General features: G+C 41.5%; 1 protein-coding gene across 4 annotated transcripts in view; it reads left to right on the plus strand.

Moving 5' to 3' along the window:
- The window catches only part of PLAGL1 (PLAG1 like zinc finger 1), a 48,575-nt gene that overhangs the window by 20,141 nt on the left and 10,213 nt on the right, over nucleotides 1-18,221 (plus strand). Inside the window, exons 1-4 of one of the 4 annotated variants that reach the window (XM_042016933.1) lie at nucleotides 9,081-9,197; nucleotides 13,678-13,833; nucleotides 14,906-15,018; nucleotides 17,261-17,410. In XM_042016933.1, the coding sequence (XP_041872867.1) occupies nucleotides 17,321-17,410 (90 nt within the window). In that variant the 5' untranslated portion in view covers nucleotides 9,081-9,197; nucleotides 13,678-13,833; nucleotides 14,906-15,018; nucleotides 17,261-17,320. Of the gene's footprint in view, nucleotides 1-9,080; nucleotides 9,198-9,556; nucleotides 9,743-13,677; nucleotides 13,834-14,905; nucleotides 15,019-17,260; nucleotides 17,411-18,221 lie in introns of those variants that run through there. The other 3 variants (XM_042016934.1, XM_042016931.1, XM_042016932.1) reach the window with 3 other exon arrangements.

Raw genomic sequence — 18,221 nt, forward strand, 5'->3', positions numbered from 1 at the left:
GGTGGAGTTGCCCTCACTGGAAGTATTTGAGATACAGCTTGCAAGGCCCTGGGTAATGCCATTAAAGGGCCTGAATTCAGCAAGAGGCTGGGCTGGTTGATTGTCATAGCTGCTCTCCTGCAACTTCAATAATTCTGCAGTTCTGTATTTCCTCGTGTCCTCAGCTGTCTTCTGCACAGTGAGCAGTCATGCCTACCGCCTGTCCCTGGTCTTCTCAGTATTGTACTGCTTGTGCTGTGCCAGGTCCTGTGATACTTGCTCTTGTTAGTGGGGTAGACAATTGTCTTCTCACTTGGAGATGTGTCAGTGGCCCGGAGGCAGTACCAGTGCTGAGGGGGCTTTCCAGGTTCCACCTGCTGGGTATTTGTGGCAGACGAGTAGTGCCTTGGTAAAACATCCGTGTGCAGGAGAATGCTGAAGAATGACATGGAAAATCTGTACAGGTGTGCAGTGACTTTAGATCTTTATGTCTGTATGCATATAAAGAAATATTTCAGGGCCAGCCTGTGAGCTCAGTACTAGCCTATACTAACAAGCAACAAACGCTAGGGTGTGTTGGAGGGATAATACCTACCAGACTGTGTTCCAGGTAAGGAATTTGGATATAACCAAACTGTTTGTGGGGGAAAAGAGAAGGAGATGAGGGGCATCTAGACATGTGGAGCTGATGCCAGGTGGTCTCAGCACCAGGTCTCTGGCTCTTACTGTTTAGCAGTAGACATGTAGCCTAACCACCAGTCCTTAAGCTTGACCACAGCATTGTCTTTTGCTAATGCTTGGTTCAATACAAGGTCAAATTTTAGCATTAAAAATCTTGTTCCAGATTACATTAATGAAGACAAGATGTATAATTTTAAAAGTAAAAATTCCAACCAAACTGGAACAAACCCCCTTAAATTCCTTAGAAAAAACCCTACTGCAGTCTTAGGGCAAATTGCACAAAATAAATATCATGGTTGCACAATACGAGGGCTGCTGCCGCTAGACTTCAAACTCCAGCAGCTAAGTCTTCAAGCTTGTAGAAATAAATCAGAAAAGCCAACATTCCTGAGAAGTTTCAGCACAATGAATTTGAGGTAGCAAGTGTTTCTCTGGTTTAGATGGAGAAGCTAAGAAAAAAAAGACGTTCATGAAAAGTCTGTCAGCTACTGAGGCTCGGCTGGTCAGGGAAGCAGCAGACTTCCCTTGGAGCTTGTTTTTCTTTTTATCCTTGGATGAACTAGTGTGCAGTATATTATGCTGCCTGAATGTAGGGGTTTGTCACGGTTAGTGCTGGGGGCTGTCCTGGGAACGTAGGAAGGCGATGGGCATGAATGGAGCATGCAGTGGTCGGTGAGGATAGAGCCCGCTCTTCAGGAAACCTGTTGCTGCTCCTCTCAGCCCAGCCGGCCAAAGCCAGGCAGGAAAGGAGGTGGGTCTTTGATCTCTTTGTTGTAGCTGCTCCCTGGGAATTTGCTGAAATCAATGCCCTGTTTTCCTGAAGAAATGAATGGCTATGCCTAACTAGCTTTGTGAAGCGCTGGGGAATTCACCGCTTCTGTTTATTGACAGCTGAAAAGGAGCACATGGTCCTGAATGGGTCCTCCTGGGGAAACAAAACAGAGTGGAGTTAGACTTAGTTGAATACAGGGGCATTTGCAAAAGTCTGCTGAAGGAGGATGGCATGGTTCCTTATACCCTGTACTAGCACAGCCTGACATTTTACTAAAATTGCCATTTAAAATAAGGTAAGGTTTATTTTCATTTCCCATATGTAGTGCGATTATGAAATGTTTGCATTTCTGTTCTTGAGTGCAGAACCAATGTTTGAGTTTTATTCTGTCATGGGAAACACCTAAGTGACTCTTGTGCTGTTTCTAGCCTCTGTGTGTGTTCATTTGTTCTTTACCTAATGGTGATTAATGAATATGAAAAGTAATAGAAACTCAGTATTTGGGTCTTCCAGTTAGGTCATGAACATCAGTCGTTTATGTAGGCTATTATATGCAATTTTTTATGCCTTTGAGAATCAGCTGAGTTCGCATCAGATGATTTCTTAACTGGTACAGACTGCTGTGTTAATACTTACACACAAGGCAGTGACTAACAAGAGGGACTGTCTGGCAGAAAATCTGGGACTCTTAAAATCCTTTGAAATGTGAGGATGTATTTCCAAACTTCTGTTTCCACGGGACTCAAGGCAAGAGGTAGACTTACCACTACTCTTGCTGCTGGCTTTAGGTGTACAGGGTTTTTTTGTAAAGACAGCAAAGAATAGCAAGAGGAGGATGATAATGAAGAAGCAGTATTTTTGTTGTGCGAGTCCAGAACAGTTTATTAGACCAAGGGAATTTGTAAATGTAATTCATATGTAAATTTTTTACTGAAAACAGGAGAACAAATCGCCAGGGTTTCTATATTAGTTTCTGTGGTGATTGAAGGAACAGATTTCTGGGCTCATGCAGCTACAGCTTGAGCCCACTTACGATAGCAGGAAAAAAAAGTAATGTAATTTCTTCCTTTGTTATTTGAAGTGTAAGGGCAAGCTCAGAACAGAGTAATTGCCGCCTTGCAGCCTCGTTCTTACATGGCAGTAGAAGCTGCTGTGTTTTTGTTGCAAACAAAAAACATTAAAAGTGTCTGTGCATGGGTGCAGTAGTTTGAAAACTCTCAAGTAGTCCCCTCATTTTGAGAGAAGTGCTTGGGAAGTTTCATGTTTTGTTGGAATAGTTTGTGTTCCTCAGTCTGGCATTTTTTCTTTGAGTGATTTTGAGCTAGTCATCTTACTAGTTTTGTCTCATTTTGTGCTTTTCCCAGCAGATAACTTCTCTGTTTTTCTTGGAAGAATTTGGGCTCCATATGCAAACATGCTTTCTTTAGATTACATTGTGATCCTTGAAATGAAAATACATTGCTTAACTGTAGAGCATCAACATGTTTGCTTGTGGCTTCTGCTGTTAAGTTTCTAAGATTTTCAGAGACGAAATGCAAAAAAAGCAAATGCATTTATAATTTTTACTGAGATGTGAAAACACTGAACTCAAGCAGGCAGATATTGAAGTTTGTGGGCTCTATTGTCATTATTGTTATCCAAATGTGTCAAAACTGTTTTTTGACCTCACTTAAGTGTATTTATGCATGATAGGCATTGGAAGCCATTAAAATGTAAAGCTAATATAAAGTTAACATTTAAGTTGGACGTGAGATATATTTGTAGGTCCTTTCAGTGCTGTAATCTAGATATGTTATGAAAATGTTGAACAGTGAGGGTTCCTGGGTACTTGTAATGGTGCAAATAGAAAAGAATCACGGTTGTGGAAAGCTCAGTTGATCAGGGCTTTTTTAGTTGGTGTAATGGAGAAGAAAGTAGATGATTCATGTGTGACACGGAAGGTGCCACTTGTTCTCTGTTTCTCGGGCGATAAGACAAGGCAGAGTGTGTTATGTTTAACTTACTGGACTGGAAGGTGCTCAGGCAGATGTGATGGGGAGGTGTGTAGGGATGTTCTGGCAGGACAGTTGTCCCTTTGCCTCTTCTAATATCTTTATAAAATATGAAATTGTTTTGACCTATTGGCAGTGTTGAAGTGGAAGAAGTATAAAATATTTGATTTCTAACCAACAGAGTAAAGTATACCAAATACAAGGTGAGATATGTAATCATACAGAGCTTTAAGTAAATATGCATGTTAAATAGCCAGAGTTATATAAATACATATCTGAGGAATGGTTCTCCCAAAGTGATGCCTTTACCTTCTGTTGATCTTGTTCTTCGAGCTAGGAAAGTATGAAAACAGGAACAAATTCTTTGCAATTTTGCATTGCAAGATTGCTTCTTAGATTTGAATAATAGAGACTACTGTTATTGTGTGTGTGTGTGACTTTTGGAAATAATTTAAAGAAACTACAGATTAATCAGAAATGTAGAAAAAATATTTGAATTTTATTTGATCTCAAACTGAGATGACTGTTAGCAGAATAAATAGAGCTGTATGGAGATACTTTATAATCTGAGTTGAGAGCTTAATCTATAGAAAAAAATCTGCAATTTTTTTAAACCCACAAATTTTTGAAACTCTCATGCAATTCTCCTATAATAATCTATAATTATGTACTTTGTATTTCTGTGTCTTACGGGACTGCCTTTATGCCTGAGGAGAATAGTTATTGTGAGGAAAATGTGCTATACTGCTGTCTAATTTGTTGCTGCCAATTTTGTTATCCTTTCTTAGTCAGTCTGTTAAAGAAGCTCAGGTAGACATAATTTCTTTAGTACAGTACCAGTCAAGACATTAGCTAATTATCATATGGTTCCCTATAAAAACCTTTTGTGTAGAAAAAAAGAAGTAAATGTTAGATCTTAGGAAAAAGAAAACAAATAAATGGAAACACAGATACCATGCTTGCACATGTGAGTATTTTTTCATAGAAATAAATCCCTGTGTCTGTTCAGCAGCAGAGCTTCCCAATGCCTATGTGGTGTTTTTTAAAGAAATCACTTCGTGCCTTAAAAGAGAAGAGTAATTTAACAGGGTCATAAAGGCTAAGGATGAGAGTCTCCTACCCATTTTGTTCCCAAAGAAGCTGGGAATCAAGCATGCTTTTCCTGTTGGAAATGAAGCAAGGAATAACAGAACTTGTCTGTTATGAAGCAGATGCATAGTAAGAGTTAAAGCTGTTCTAGTAAGCTGTTAATGACCCTTCATTTACAAAAGCAAATGCTTTTGAAAGAAGACTCCTTCATTTCAGTATTTTAGATATATACTTTAGGGTTCATTGATCAAAAAAAATTAACTTTTTTTTTTCTCTTCATTGAGTTGGAATATCAGTAGGAGGTTTGGATGGCTCATTGAGGAAGTTAACTCAGTTTCCAGTTTTATTAATAGTTTTCACTGAATGTGATGTGTACTGGAGTGTTCTTTCAGGACTGGCCCTCCCAGGTCTCAGCCCTGACCAGTCCTAAGTGTCCATGTATTCACTTCTCTGCATGGACTTCTTTCTTTCATGATGTGGCTACTTGCACATCAGTGGAGCCAAGTGCACAGACCAATACCTGCAGAAGTAGATCCTAGGGTTTAAGCACTGCGCTTTGATTCCCAGTAGCTGTACTTGCTTCGTGTTGTTTTATGTGCCTCTAAAGACATCAGGTTCTGCAGCCACAGGATGAGTACGATACCTCTTCGTTCTGCATGCCATGCTTCCTCTTTGCATTCTACAGTAAACTCATATTACTTTCTCCAAATTGTGTCTACCTGCCTGGTTCTTTCTTCCAGTAAGCAGCTGGAAATATATCCCAGCTGCTAGTGTCTTTGCTGGTAAAGTTCCCACAAGTCCATGCTGAAAGTCACCAATGGAAAATCAAGCATTGATTTGGGCTGGTTTTCTTAGGAGAGGTAGCTTTTGTCACCAAGTTTTCCACCAGTCTCCCCCACACAACATCTGGACTTGGTGGCCAGTAACAACCAAGTTCAATGAAGGAGCGAGAGACCCAATCTAAGGTTCCCTTTTAAGGGAATGTTGCAAGGCTTGGAAATATTTCAACTAATCGATACTAAGCTTTAGTCATTATAATTGCTGCACTTCATTTATCAGAATTGAAACTGTGGTGTTGACCTGCCATCAATAGAACTGTTGACTGTATTAATGCACTTAATGTGGTGTGTGTGTGGCTGTGTGCATGTGTATTTATACATATGTGCATTTAGGAAGATGTACTATTGGAGTTTTTTTCTGCTAGAACAAAGATGGGAGATTCTGGCGTCTGTGTTGAACTGCCACAGTAGCATTCACATTTTCCGCTAAAACATCTGACACTAAAATAAATCAACCGTCCTGCCAAAAATATCTCCAAAAGAAAAGTTCTTGATAAATATAAAATACTTCTGCTGTGGTAGGTAGAATCTGTGGTGTGGGAGATGCAGATTAGGGGGTCCAACATGTGGCCCAGGAGCCACAGGGTGCTTATGAGCAGTTTGGTGGCTGTGTTTCTGTGAACAGGGGGATTTTAGTCTTGCTGTCTGCAGTATAGAAGCAGCACAGTTTGGAGAGTGCTAGTGAAGACCTAAAGCAAGCAGAAGGTGTCACAGCCAAGGAGCCACAGCCTTGCACCAGGTGGGACTGCTGCTGACTGCTGGGGAAGATGGGCAGAGTGCAACAGGAAGGCTTCCCTCTCAGGAAGCTTTCTCTGGGCATTTCATAGGACCATGCTATGCTGACTCAGGTTCTTTCTCATAAAAAATAGTTGTTTCTGTGAATTTGCTGTTAACCTCCTTCCTTGTTTCTGGATCTAATTTTATATGATTTCATGCCAAGACAGTGGAGGGAGAGGGAGAGAAGGGAAAAAAACCCCCTGGAAAATCCAACTGCATTTTTCAATATGATTGTTTGAAATGTGTTCAGCTTTCAGCAGAGAGAGAAGTCTCTTTGTTTGCTCTGATTAGAAGCTATTACATGTAAACTGTGGGAGGTGTCTTCACTTGAACTGCGCTCATTTACGTGTATGGGTTCTGATAACAACCAAACCCCATGTGGTGTACTGGAAATGTGACACGTAAGTTTTATCCCAAGAATAACCAGAAAAAGATTACGTTTTAAATTAGCTTTCGATCAATCAATGAATTTTTTGACCCCAGGTCATTTTTAGATGAATGAACGTACCAAGAACTTTGATAACCTACTTTATCAGACTGCAGTGAAGTTTGCACCTACATGTTTTCCCTCCTGTTTGGTTTGTTGGTTTTTTTTTTTTTTTTTTTTTTGTGGTGTTTGGGATTTTTTTCCCCTTTAATTTTGCAGGAAAGTTGTGTAAGTTAGTGCCTTTTCAGGTGTTCAAACAGTGAAGGTAACTTTTTTTCTGCGGAGTTTGTAAGATACAGCAGAACACAGGGTATGCTTTTGCTGCACAGCCTTCATGGGAACATGCTGAAACTGCTGAATTTCATAGCCCGGCTGTGCTCCTTGGGGTTTCTCTTACTTTTTTGCTCCTAAGATTTGCTAGACAGAACAAGCGTGGTAGAAAAACCTCATTGGAATTGGTGTGAAACTGACTTTTATGGAAAGCTGTTTAAATTCCTTCTGGCTATGCCTGTTGCCGTACTTCATGGCCACCAGGTGAAAATCTTACTGTTCCCAGATGTGCTGAACTATCATCATGATGACTCCCTGTTAGGAACTACTAACAAATCACAGTGTTTGTTATCCCGTACATGTTTGGATAACAAATAGTTTTGCAGTTTGGAAGAATTTACATATTGGAACTTGTGTCTGCCAGAAAAATGCACACATCCTTTGTGTTAGGTTTCTTTACAGTCAGGTGAGTGCTGAGCCACCCTTCTAGAGGCATTCTTCCATAAGAACAGCTGGTAAGGATCATACTGCTGTGAGGAAGGAGCAGGTGCCTTGACAGATGATCTCCCGCTGCTGGAAACCCAAGGGTGTGCTCTCCTTCCAAATCTTCATTCTTCTTGTGAACAACAACAGGCACACATAGGATGGAGGTGAGGTGAGGGAAGGTATCACAGCAGATCAGTGGCTGGGTCAGGGTGCCTGAGGGCTGGGTTCACCTCCAGAGCTGGGTCCCAGTTTTAGGGAATTAGCTTGACCTGCTGGTCTGACTGAATGTATGGGGTGGGGTGGCAGTAAGGCATGTTTGCTGTTCTCTTTCTCTGTTTCTGTGTCCAAATATAGTAACTCATTTTTAAAGTTTTACACTTTAGTAGAGTGAGGTCATGTTCCCATGAATATGTTTAATGTTCAGAATGATTTCTGGGGATATTTGCAAACCACCTACTGTTCTCTTTCCCAGGGAGGAGGCCCCAAGAGCAGTAGGCATTTACGTGCAGGGTGCCACTAATGCCTGAGCAGGACCAGGACTCCTCCTCACCCTTCACCTGTGTCTCAGGAGCTCCTGTCCTCTCACCAGAAAGCCTGGAGATGGCAACACAAGGCCTTGGTAAGGGGCCAATATTGCCCCAGCAGCATGTCCACAGCTTCTGTGCTGGTGCCACCAGGTTGAGACTGCAAGGCTTCTGGGCTTCTGTGTGTCAAAGACATGGGAACTCACTGCTCGAAATCTAAAGTTTCCCTCTCAAGCACTGCTTTTTTTTTTTCCTTCCTTGTGAGGGTGCTGTTATTTTGGGTGCAGGGTTATGTAAAACACTGCACCTGCTTCCCATATAATACAGTGTCATGCACAGAAGTGCAAGTTTTCAGTCTTTATCCAGGTGATTGCAAAGTCAGCCTGGAGTGTGGTTCCTTGATTATTTATTTTTTCTTTTTTTCCATGCAGAGCTGAACAGTTGTATATCTCTGCTAATACAAGATGATGTTGGTGTATGACATAGAAGAGAAAAGGATAGATTTCATAGAAGATGAAAAGGAGACATTGAGGAAATGTTCACCTATTTTGATGTTGGACTAGGGATCAATTACTGCAGTTAACAAGTAAAGATCAATCTGTAGACAATTCAGCATAACAAAATATCAGAAGTTAATGGGATTTGAATAAAATTATTCTGAATTCTGGTAATTATAACAAGCTCTATTTTACTTCGATATAAATAGAATCAATTATTAATCAGTTAAAAGCTTCATTTTGCACATCAAACTTGGGATATAAGGCTTCTTTCATAAGTGTTTTTTACAGAGGGAATGTGTGTTGGTGGCCCACAATAATGGGAAAATAACTTGTGATTAAATGTTTGCTAATTGAGTACTTTGAATTTTTTGCCAAAAAAATTGTAGAACAAGGATTTCAAGCTTCTCCAGCACAGAGTGCTGCAGAACAAACCTCAGGGCAGGAAATCCTCATGCACCTTTGCTGAAGAAGAACCAAGACTGGCATGTGCAATGTACCTCGGACAGAAAATGTCCAGAAGGTATTTTTGCAGCGTTCCTCTGTGTGAAAGCTGAACAAGGCTAGTGGAGCGCTACTGTTTTACTCCAGGATAAATTACTGTTGTTTGCTATGCAAATCTTATGATTGTAATTAGGCTAGGATTTGGACTGCTGTGTACACTGATCTTTGTTCCCTCTGCACATGGGAACTAATTCTAATGCTGCAAAATAGCACAGCAAATGCTGAGGTCTGCTCAGCCTCTGATCATTTCTCACAGGGTGCATTTGCTCCAAGTGGACAATTGAAAAGGAGTGATTTACCTCTGCCTTCACAGGGAACCTAATTGTGCTGCGGGCATCTTATGGGCCACTGAAGTGTTCAGGTACTGTAAAGTCTCGCTTGAGCGGGGGTTGGAGAAAGCTCAGGAAGGAGGTCCTGATAGGCATCTAGTTTTTAGCAAACTGGTTTTAAAAAGGGATGTTCTGCTGCTGATTGTTTAAGGATCTGGTGGCATGTGTGAGCTGTCACGACAGTGATTGCAGTTCCTAGTATGGCTATGTATAGCTCCCGTTATCTGTGCAGCAGGGCTCTGTGTGACCGCAGCCTGTGGCTCCTTGCCCACACTAATGAGCTCTCCCCGAGGCCGGACTTGTGCCTGTGGGGGTGGCACAGTGCTCCAGCCGTGCTACTGTTTTGGAAACCAGTTTGTTGACTGTGCTCAAGTCCAGCTTGCCCAAGCTGCCTTGCCAGCTTTGCTACTGTTGGCTGTGGGAGCTTGTCCCAGTGCAGCGTGGCTGGCCCCAGAGCTGTCTGGAGGACGAGGCAGGCTGGCAGCTGAGGCTGCCAGGCTGTATAGTCTGCAGCAAAGGAGAACTGTCACCTAGACCTGGACTGGGGAGAAGCACCAGCATGGTGAGGACAGTACAGGTGAGCCACACTCACAGCCCATTCTCCTCCTTGGGAACACAGCTGCCGATGTCTGGTCAGCTCATGTGGTGGGAGTGCATCCTGCAGGCAGCAGGTCTCAGTTTTGTGAGCCAGCCATGCCTCCCAGTATGTGGGAGAAGTGGGAGCAGAGGCATTCAGGTGCAGGGGTACCAGCTGGGGGTGTCGGGGAGATGTACCCTTCTCTTAGCCCCTCCAGCGCTGGTTGGCAGGGGTGAGCACCTCGTCCTTGTGTTTGAGGCGTTGCACACCCGCAGCATAGTCAGAGCCTGCATCTGCACCAGGGCTGGGCTCTTCTGTATGCCTCCCTCCCCACTGCTGCAGTGAAGTCCAGCAAAATAAAAAGCTAACAACTACAAGATCTATTTGCTTGTGCAGTTTTATCTACAGACAGATAAAAAAGGCATTATTTGGAATTTTTTCAGAATCATTGCAAAGACAGAGGAAGAATGAAGAAGTACCCTCTAGGGGACAATATAGCATTGTTTTTCTAAAGATATAGTAAATGACACAATCTGTTTTTTAACTGCTTGTAACTCCTGTAAATCTCATTTATTTCTTTTTGTTGCCTACTCATCTAAATCACACCAAAGCAGAGGAATGGTGGCAGTTTTACTTTTTCTTGCATGCTTGCACATGACCTCAAATCCGTTCATTTTGTTTGTGTAAATACAATTTAAGGGAGCAAGGAAACTGAAAAAGCATTGAGGTACTAAGGTGCCTAACAAAAAGCAGAAGAAATCTTCTTTGCAAAAAGTGATTTTTCTGACCAAGTGTATTTCATTTCTAGTGCTAATAAGACAAAGTGTGTGTTGTTTCCATAGCTGGATGGCACCCTATTTCAAAACAGGTTAGAGTGTGTTCTGAGGCTGTTATTGAAAAAATACATTTTACTTAATTAGCCAAGTTAAAAAGGGGCATAAAATTCTGTGTGAGCTTTACAAACTGTGTGCTGTGGCTCTATGTACATTCCTTTGCCAATGACATCTGTAATTTAGCATTGAAATAAAAAGGATCGTGACTTGGCCTGTAGTGATCTCTGAGGAAGAATGTGAACTTGACAGTTTTGCACTGTTAGTTTTGGGGAGGGAAATTACAAAGATCCCTGTTCCCTACAGTAGCCCCTAAAGTTGTTCTATTTTTAGTGCTCCAATCCTGTTGTTCTGGTACACTTGGCAATTTTTAGAATGCAATAAATTTGCAGTTAGGGTACTAACATGTTGGTGTGGGGTCAGAAATACAGTGTAGTGAATGTAATTCCAGTATGCCTGTTATTTAATAAGTCATTCTAGTTATCTTCATGACCCGTATAATGAAACATAGAAAATCTTAGAGCAAGCATTGGACAGCTCTGGATGTTTCACAGAATCGCAGAATGTTCTGAGTTGGAAGGGACCCACAGTGGTGATCAAGTTGAACTCTTAAGTGTATAGGGACTGAACCCACAACCTTGGTGTTGTTAGCACCACGCTCTAACCAGCTGGGCCAGCCTCATATTTCAAGGTGCTGGGCAGCTATGCCAGGTCAGAATTCCAGGCCTGCTAGCAAGGTGCTTAAAAGCTCTGCAGGTAATTTTGTTCAGGGCTAGCTGATGTCTTTGTGTTGCTGCTGAGGTGTGCTGCCTGGGGAGCCGTCTGTGGGGCTGCTCAGCTTGGAGGCCCTTATTCAACACCTGGTCAGATGTAAAGCAGTCCCTGGTTTTAGAGGAGAGCGTCCCCAGTACCCCTGTGTGAATCATTTCAGACCTTATGTCTTGGATCTGGAGGACCAAGGAAGGTTAGCTAATGGAGCACTACTGCAGAATGTGGAGGCTATTCAAGGGATACTGTTTTTCCCCTGCTTTTCCTTTCCAGCCTTCCTGTGAGCTGCCCACCCTGGGGCCTTGGAGGTGGGCACTGCTCTGGGGCAGCTAGAGGGTTTGCTCAGGAGCTTGCTAGTGATGAATCACAGAGGTATGGCATGGATTGATAAGGTCGTGTACTTTACGATTAGACACATCCTTCCTCTAACAGCAGTTCTTTGTCTCCATTTTGCTTTTGGTAATGTGTTTTGGCCGTTTGCATACAATGACTCTCCATGCAGGAGCTGTTTGACTTGAGACAAAGTCACTATTATTCTAAGCAAGCTCAGGAAGCCTTCATAATTTTGTTGCCCTCAGAAGGGTGAATTTATTTAAAAGCCAATTAAGTTAAATCACCAAGGAAATACTTTTATTTTCTTGCAGCCTAGCTGTAAAGGACTTTTGGGTACATAAACAAGTGTATAACAAGAAAAATCTGCCTGGCAGCTGTGTTGTTGGAGTTTTTGTGCATTTGAAGTGAAGGCTGTAGAGGGGCATGTTCTGTATCTGTAGTACTAGCAAAAAAAGTCATGTTTTTCAGCTATTCACAGTGCAGGTGTGCAGCCTGGCAGCCATGGCAAAAGAAAACTTACAGGGTCCACAAATTATTGAAAAATACTGACTATTGTAGTGCCTGCAGCCTGACCAACACACAAGTCTATCTCCTCAGTTAGAATTGATGGAGAGCCCAAAGAACTCGGTAGAAGTACTTTAGGCTTATCTGGGGAGGTTTTGGACTAGACTCTCAAGGCGCATGTTTCAGTCAGGTGCCTGCTTGCGTTTACAAACAGAAACCTTTTTGAGGTAACCTGAACATGACATTTATGGTGCTACTGTCCTTTTCAAAGACCATCTCTGATGTCTCCCCAGGCAGTGTCTCCTGAGCCCTTCATGCTCCTTGGTTATGAGTCCCTGTCTGTGGTGCAGCCTCACCTCTCCTGCCACAGTCTCTGCTACAGTGTCCTGTTGCTCCCTTGGATTCTCTTGGCTGTTCTGGCTCCCCTCCTCTGCTGTGTATTGTCACTTACTGAATAGACTTGCTCAGCAGAGTTTTCAGAAGGAAAACAAAACGAGGTAGTCATGGATGACCAATATCAGCTTTTCCTTTTAACTCAGTCGTAAAGCATTGTTGGCTCACTGGTTTGGTTTCTACTGTCTATAAAAAGGTTTTGTGCAAGAAGTCCCCTTTTTCCCATCGTCCTGTGTGACGCCGGTGCTGAGATGACCTTCTGCTGGAAAGTCTCATTGCTCAGTTTTGTCACTGCTCTGTATGAGTTTCCCTGGCAACCAGTTTGAGCTGCACTGAACCAAAAATATCTCACTGTGCTGGGGGAAAATCAGTTTGCAGGCATGTATTTCTCTTTAATGAGTTCTCTGGATGGTCCCTGTGTTCAGCCTGCAGATGTCATTATTGGGAACCAACAGCTGGGAGATGTGGTGTGCCCCTTTTTCTTACTTCCACAGGCAGCACAGCCTACAAGAAGGCTGCCCCTGCATGATTGTCAACTGAGCTGTGACTGTAGGACCCATCATACTCATTTCTCATGGTACACTGAGGGTCTCATCTTCTACTGAGAATGCTCTGTGCAGCAGACACAAAGTTTCTCTCGGATTCCTTGGATCTCTGCAAATTTCAGAATTTCATAATCACAGAATGGGTAAGGTTGGAAGGGACCAACCTTACCTTGGTTATTGCCGACAACTTTGTCCACATTTCTGTATAAATACATGCACCTTGCTTTGTAGCTGGGCATGCAGTGAGGTGCAGTTTTGCTCCCATCCTAATCTTGAAAGACACTGTTTGTGACACCTCCAAATGAACATATGTATAAATCTTTACAGGTCAGGACCCACCAATTTGCACAGGAGAGAATGCACAAACTGGAGGTGTTATTGCAAGCCTTCCTAGTTCAGTTTTGACTTGCAGATAATCTTTTCACTACCTAATGTAGAACACTGATGTGAAGAAAAGCATTCGTAATTCCAGATGTGTTCTCAAGACGACAAAATTAGAAGAGACTAAATTGGAAAGCAGGATGTCATTTTTAGTAACAGGTTCCCTTTTCTGGATTTGTAGGGTGTGAGGATTGCGGCAAAAGCCTTATAGGAGAATGCAAACTCCACGGGCCACTCATCAGGGCTAAAGATAGGGTTATTCCCAGCCGAGCCCGTCTCACCCTACCTCACTACCTCACTTTGCGAGTGTTGGAGCTGCGAGCTGGAAACCAGCAGAGTAAGTATTTTAACTCTTTTTCCCACATTTGAGAAAGAAGAGACAAAAACACTGGCCTGTTTTCATGAGTAACGCAAGGCATTATCATTGGGCATTAGCATTATGAAGACTGTTTTCAGCTGAGCACAGCTAAAGCTCACAGTCAGCTACTGTTTTTATGACTGATTTCTGGTAACAGATGCATAGACTGATGGCAGGACATTAGCCAGAGCTGGTGTGACATTTAGCTGTGAGCAACCAGTTAGCTCTGTTCAGTCAATCCAAGTTTAATGAATGTTGAATTTGTATCTAAAAGTAACAGCCATGCACTACTACTTTTTTTCTTTTTTCCCCAAGCATGCAAAACAGGAAAGAGTATTCAATGAAAAGTCAGAAACAAAATGGTAAATGACATCCCTTATCCACCCATTGCAAACTCAAAAGATCACAGTGGATCTTTTTTACCTTTTGCAGCATTTTAAATTCATATTATAGAAAGACTGTTGTTTCCATCTAAAAGCAAGGCAATTTGAATGCCCAAATGTGAACAAGGGAATGGTGTCTTTAGCGTGCAAATTTCCCACAGCTACCTGTGTAAAATTAGTCCTGCCTAGGTTCCTTTTCAGAAAAAGAATGACAAGATGCCTGTACTGTCACTCCGTTGATTGTGGCAGCAGAATAACTGGAATGATTAAGAAGGCTAATACTGTGTTTTTATAGATTCTCTCCACTTATATCAGGAGAGAACAACCTCCCAAATTATGCCAAAAAGCAGAGGACTATGGTAACATCAGTTTGTAGATGGAGAAGTATCAACAGGTTTGTGTTGCATACCCAGTTCAATATCCTGTCATGGATTTTCAGCATTTTTGTATTTGATGTAGTTCCCATTAAAAAAAAAAAAAAATTGCTACCTATTTACATCCTTTTTAGTTTCTTCACCTTAGAATTATTTACAGAGCTTATTTGTCTAGAAAAAGAATCCATGTGTTCTGCAGTATTTTGTTTATCTCCATTTTCACAACTGTAAGCATCCAAGAAATAGTTCGTGATGTCTATACTAATATTAAACTGGTCTTTGTTTTGTTCACAGTCCTTGGTGTATTTGCAAAGAAAGGAATACAGAAGAGAACACAATTTGGTCCTTATGTTGGTCAACTGTCTACAAAACTGACCTGCTATGATGAGAGCAGGCTAGTCCTGCAGGTAAAAACCCACTGTCTTTCTATGAAGTGCATATGTGTCTTTAGCAGTTCATACATATTTAGGTATTTTAATCAGTCAATTTGCCATCTGATCAAGTTCATTAATTGTGCTTTTGATCTGTAAGCATAAGTGTAAATCACATCATTTGGCAGTACAGTATAACCTGAAGTACCAAAATTTCCTGTATATTGTGTTTTCTAGAAGTTTACATTCCTGCTTTCTAGTTCTACCATTTCCAGGGTGTTAGGCCTATCAGTCTAATGGCTCTTGATAAACTTTTCACAGAGCATGGCTACTGAACTTTCTTCCCAGATAACACAAAAGAATTTGTTCACTGAGTTAGCAAGAGTGGCAGAAATATGCACTAAGGCACCGGCTTAGTAAGGAGAAACAGTGCAGGGATAGGGAAACGCTTCTTAATTATTATTAATTGCTATTGTTATTAATGAGTAATAATTGTTAATTTATATATAGACTTTGACACACAGTGCACTAGCTCAGTTTATTTAATCAGATTTTTATTTAGGGCTGGTACCTTCTGTTGCTGCACACGTAGGTACTGACCGTCTCACCCGGACCATGACACTGTTATTTGTACTTTATCCAGAAAAAATCACGACTTCTCAGGACTAGCCCAGCTTAGACAAAGCTACATGCACATCCTTTCCCGCAGGAGTTCCTTGGGAGTGAGAGTTGATCACAATCCTCTGGGCCCCCCGGTCTTTGCACTTTGCTGTCAGGGTCGGGGCTCAGCACAGCTCTGTGTCATACAGTGAGTCCATGGTCAAGCTACAGCCTCCGTCAGGACTTCCCATCAGGTCACGGTTCTCCCAGAGTTTGCATTTCATATCAGGCCCTCTCACCCCTGAATAGAGAGACACCAGCAGCAGCTGTCCTGTGACACACTCTGTGTCTTCATTTGAGCTTTCTCCAGAAGCTTTCGACTGGAAAACACTCTGTGTTGTGAGGAAATATTTCTGAACTTTTGTTTGAGAGCAAAAGTAATAGCTTCAGTAGTTGCTGTAAATGTCATTTGCACATGGAAGTTATGGGAATCATCTGCCAGAAAAATAACATTGTCCATCATGGGATTTTCATGGCATGTGGACAACAGAAAGCATTTATTCTTCTCTGTAACTAAATTTCTTCAGTCTTTTTATTAGACACTATTACAAATGCAGAAAATGTACTTCTCTAACAATGGATAGATGAGCTAAGCACCCAGTTCCTTCCTCTTCACCAAGTCATTGTAAACCACACCCTATCCTCTATCAGTCAGCACCGTTTGCTTAAAAGTATACAGTGATAAGCACAGCTCTGGCTGATGAATGGACTGTTTCTTCAGAAGAGGAGATTAGAGTCCCAGATTTCCTACATGACAGCAGGAGCTGCCTTGACTTCTCCCTAGCATGAGTATGTGACCAAACTTGTCCAGCGGGCAGGTGCTTTCATCGGAAGCATGATGAAGTTAGATAAAATAGTTCCCAGAAGCAGTGAAAATGCAACTTTTTTTTTTTTTTTTTGCAGTTACTTGCTCAGTTACATGGTTAGTAGAACAAATACATGCTGTGCTGACATCTGTTGTGCAGCTTTCTCCATGGTCGAGACACTATTGCAGAAAAGCAACTGTCTTGTTTGACGTCAGTAGTTTTTGCCTCATAGGGGCATTCTCTTGGAAGGGAATCTGGGAAGAATGAAGTAAAGCAAAAAGAAAGAGATCTTTCTGGCACAATTGTTCATTTGTATTTACTTTTGCATTGTAAAGGGGAAAAAGAGAAGACTGTTAAAATGCCATTATGTTGTATGTTACCTCTCTGGACTTATTAATACAAGTTATACAATTGTTCCATGAAAAATGTAGCAGCACTGAAGCTTGAGATTATCAAGTGCTCAGGAAGTAGATTAAGGCATAAAGCTTATCTCTCTACCTGCCTGCACTTAGTTCTTATAATATTATCTTCATATAACATAAAAATGATGAAATATAAACTGGAAATACATACAAAGGCCTACAGTTATTTTAGTAACAGGGTGCTCAGCAGGTACTTGTTCTTCACTTTCTTTTGCACTCAGTGTTCATTAAGAGTGATCTATTTCGAAACAACCATGATTTCAAGGGACATATGACCAAGACAGGGTAGATAACTGATAGCTGTGGTTGCAAGTTAAAGAAAACGAATGTGCCTCTATAGAGGACTTGGTTTTATCATGTTCGTTCTCCTGTTCTCCCCCTTTGTTTCAGGTATTGAAAGATGGAGGGAAGTACTTTCTGGACACTCCCAATGAGGACTGTGGAAACTGGATGATGTTTGTCCGGCTAGCCCGGAACCAAGAAGAACAGACCCTTGTGGCTTATCAGCACTGTGGAGAAGTCTACTTCACAACAGTTAAGGTAGTTAAACCTACATCGCTTCACCTGTCATCCAAAAGGAAATTTATAGGCAAAGGTTCTGAAAGACTAACTCTTTTACAATGAAAGATTGATTACATTCTGCCAACGGGATCGTTACGTACAGACCACCTTTAATGTCATTTAATCCATAGTAAAGCAAGCAGTGTATGGGGTTTGTTGGGAAAAGGTGTTGTGTACTTGCTGTTTTGGGTAGTGAAGAAACTGAGCAGAGGGAAACAGAAAAACATTCCCTATGATAGTGTTTAAACTGAACACTCTTCAATCCCAGGTAGCTATATGATGACATTGGCATTATTACATTGAACAGTACTTCATTCTGGAAATAACAAACAAATTCCTCTCTTCTATTACATTGCTGGATACATATTGTTTTCTGAGCATGTTACCCTGTGCTCAGGAGCAGGGTGTTAAGTGAATCTTTATGTACAATTTTCCATGCTCATTAAATCCGAAGACTTAACTGCAAAACTTAGAATACTGCAATGTTGCCATGAAATGATAAGTTTATGTTAGAGATTCTGGACTGCATCTTTGTCTGAAGAGAGAGAACAAGGTACTCTGTGTTTATAAACAAAACTAGAACATACAGTATTGGTTTTTATTGTTTTGGCCACTTTTTTAGGCAGAGTTTGTTTTAACCAGAAATAACTCTTTTGCACACTTGGGAAACTGAGATCTATCTGTTGAACATAATGCTTGTGTGTCATTGTGAGCAACATTAAAAAAAAAGAATATTAGTGAAAAGAAGTTACTATGAACTAAAATACAGCATTTCAGTTTCATTTCCAAG

This window comes from Corvus kubaryi, unplaced genomic scaffold (genome assembly GCF_017639235.1).
Source record: "Corvus kubaryi isolate FWS band 111438036 unplaced genomic scaffold, C.kubaryi_AGA036_p1.0 split3-73, whole genome shotgun sequence".
In the NCBI taxonomy this organism is placed as follows: Eukaryota; Metazoa; Chordata; class Aves; order Passeriformes; family Corvidae; genus Corvus; species Corvus kubaryi.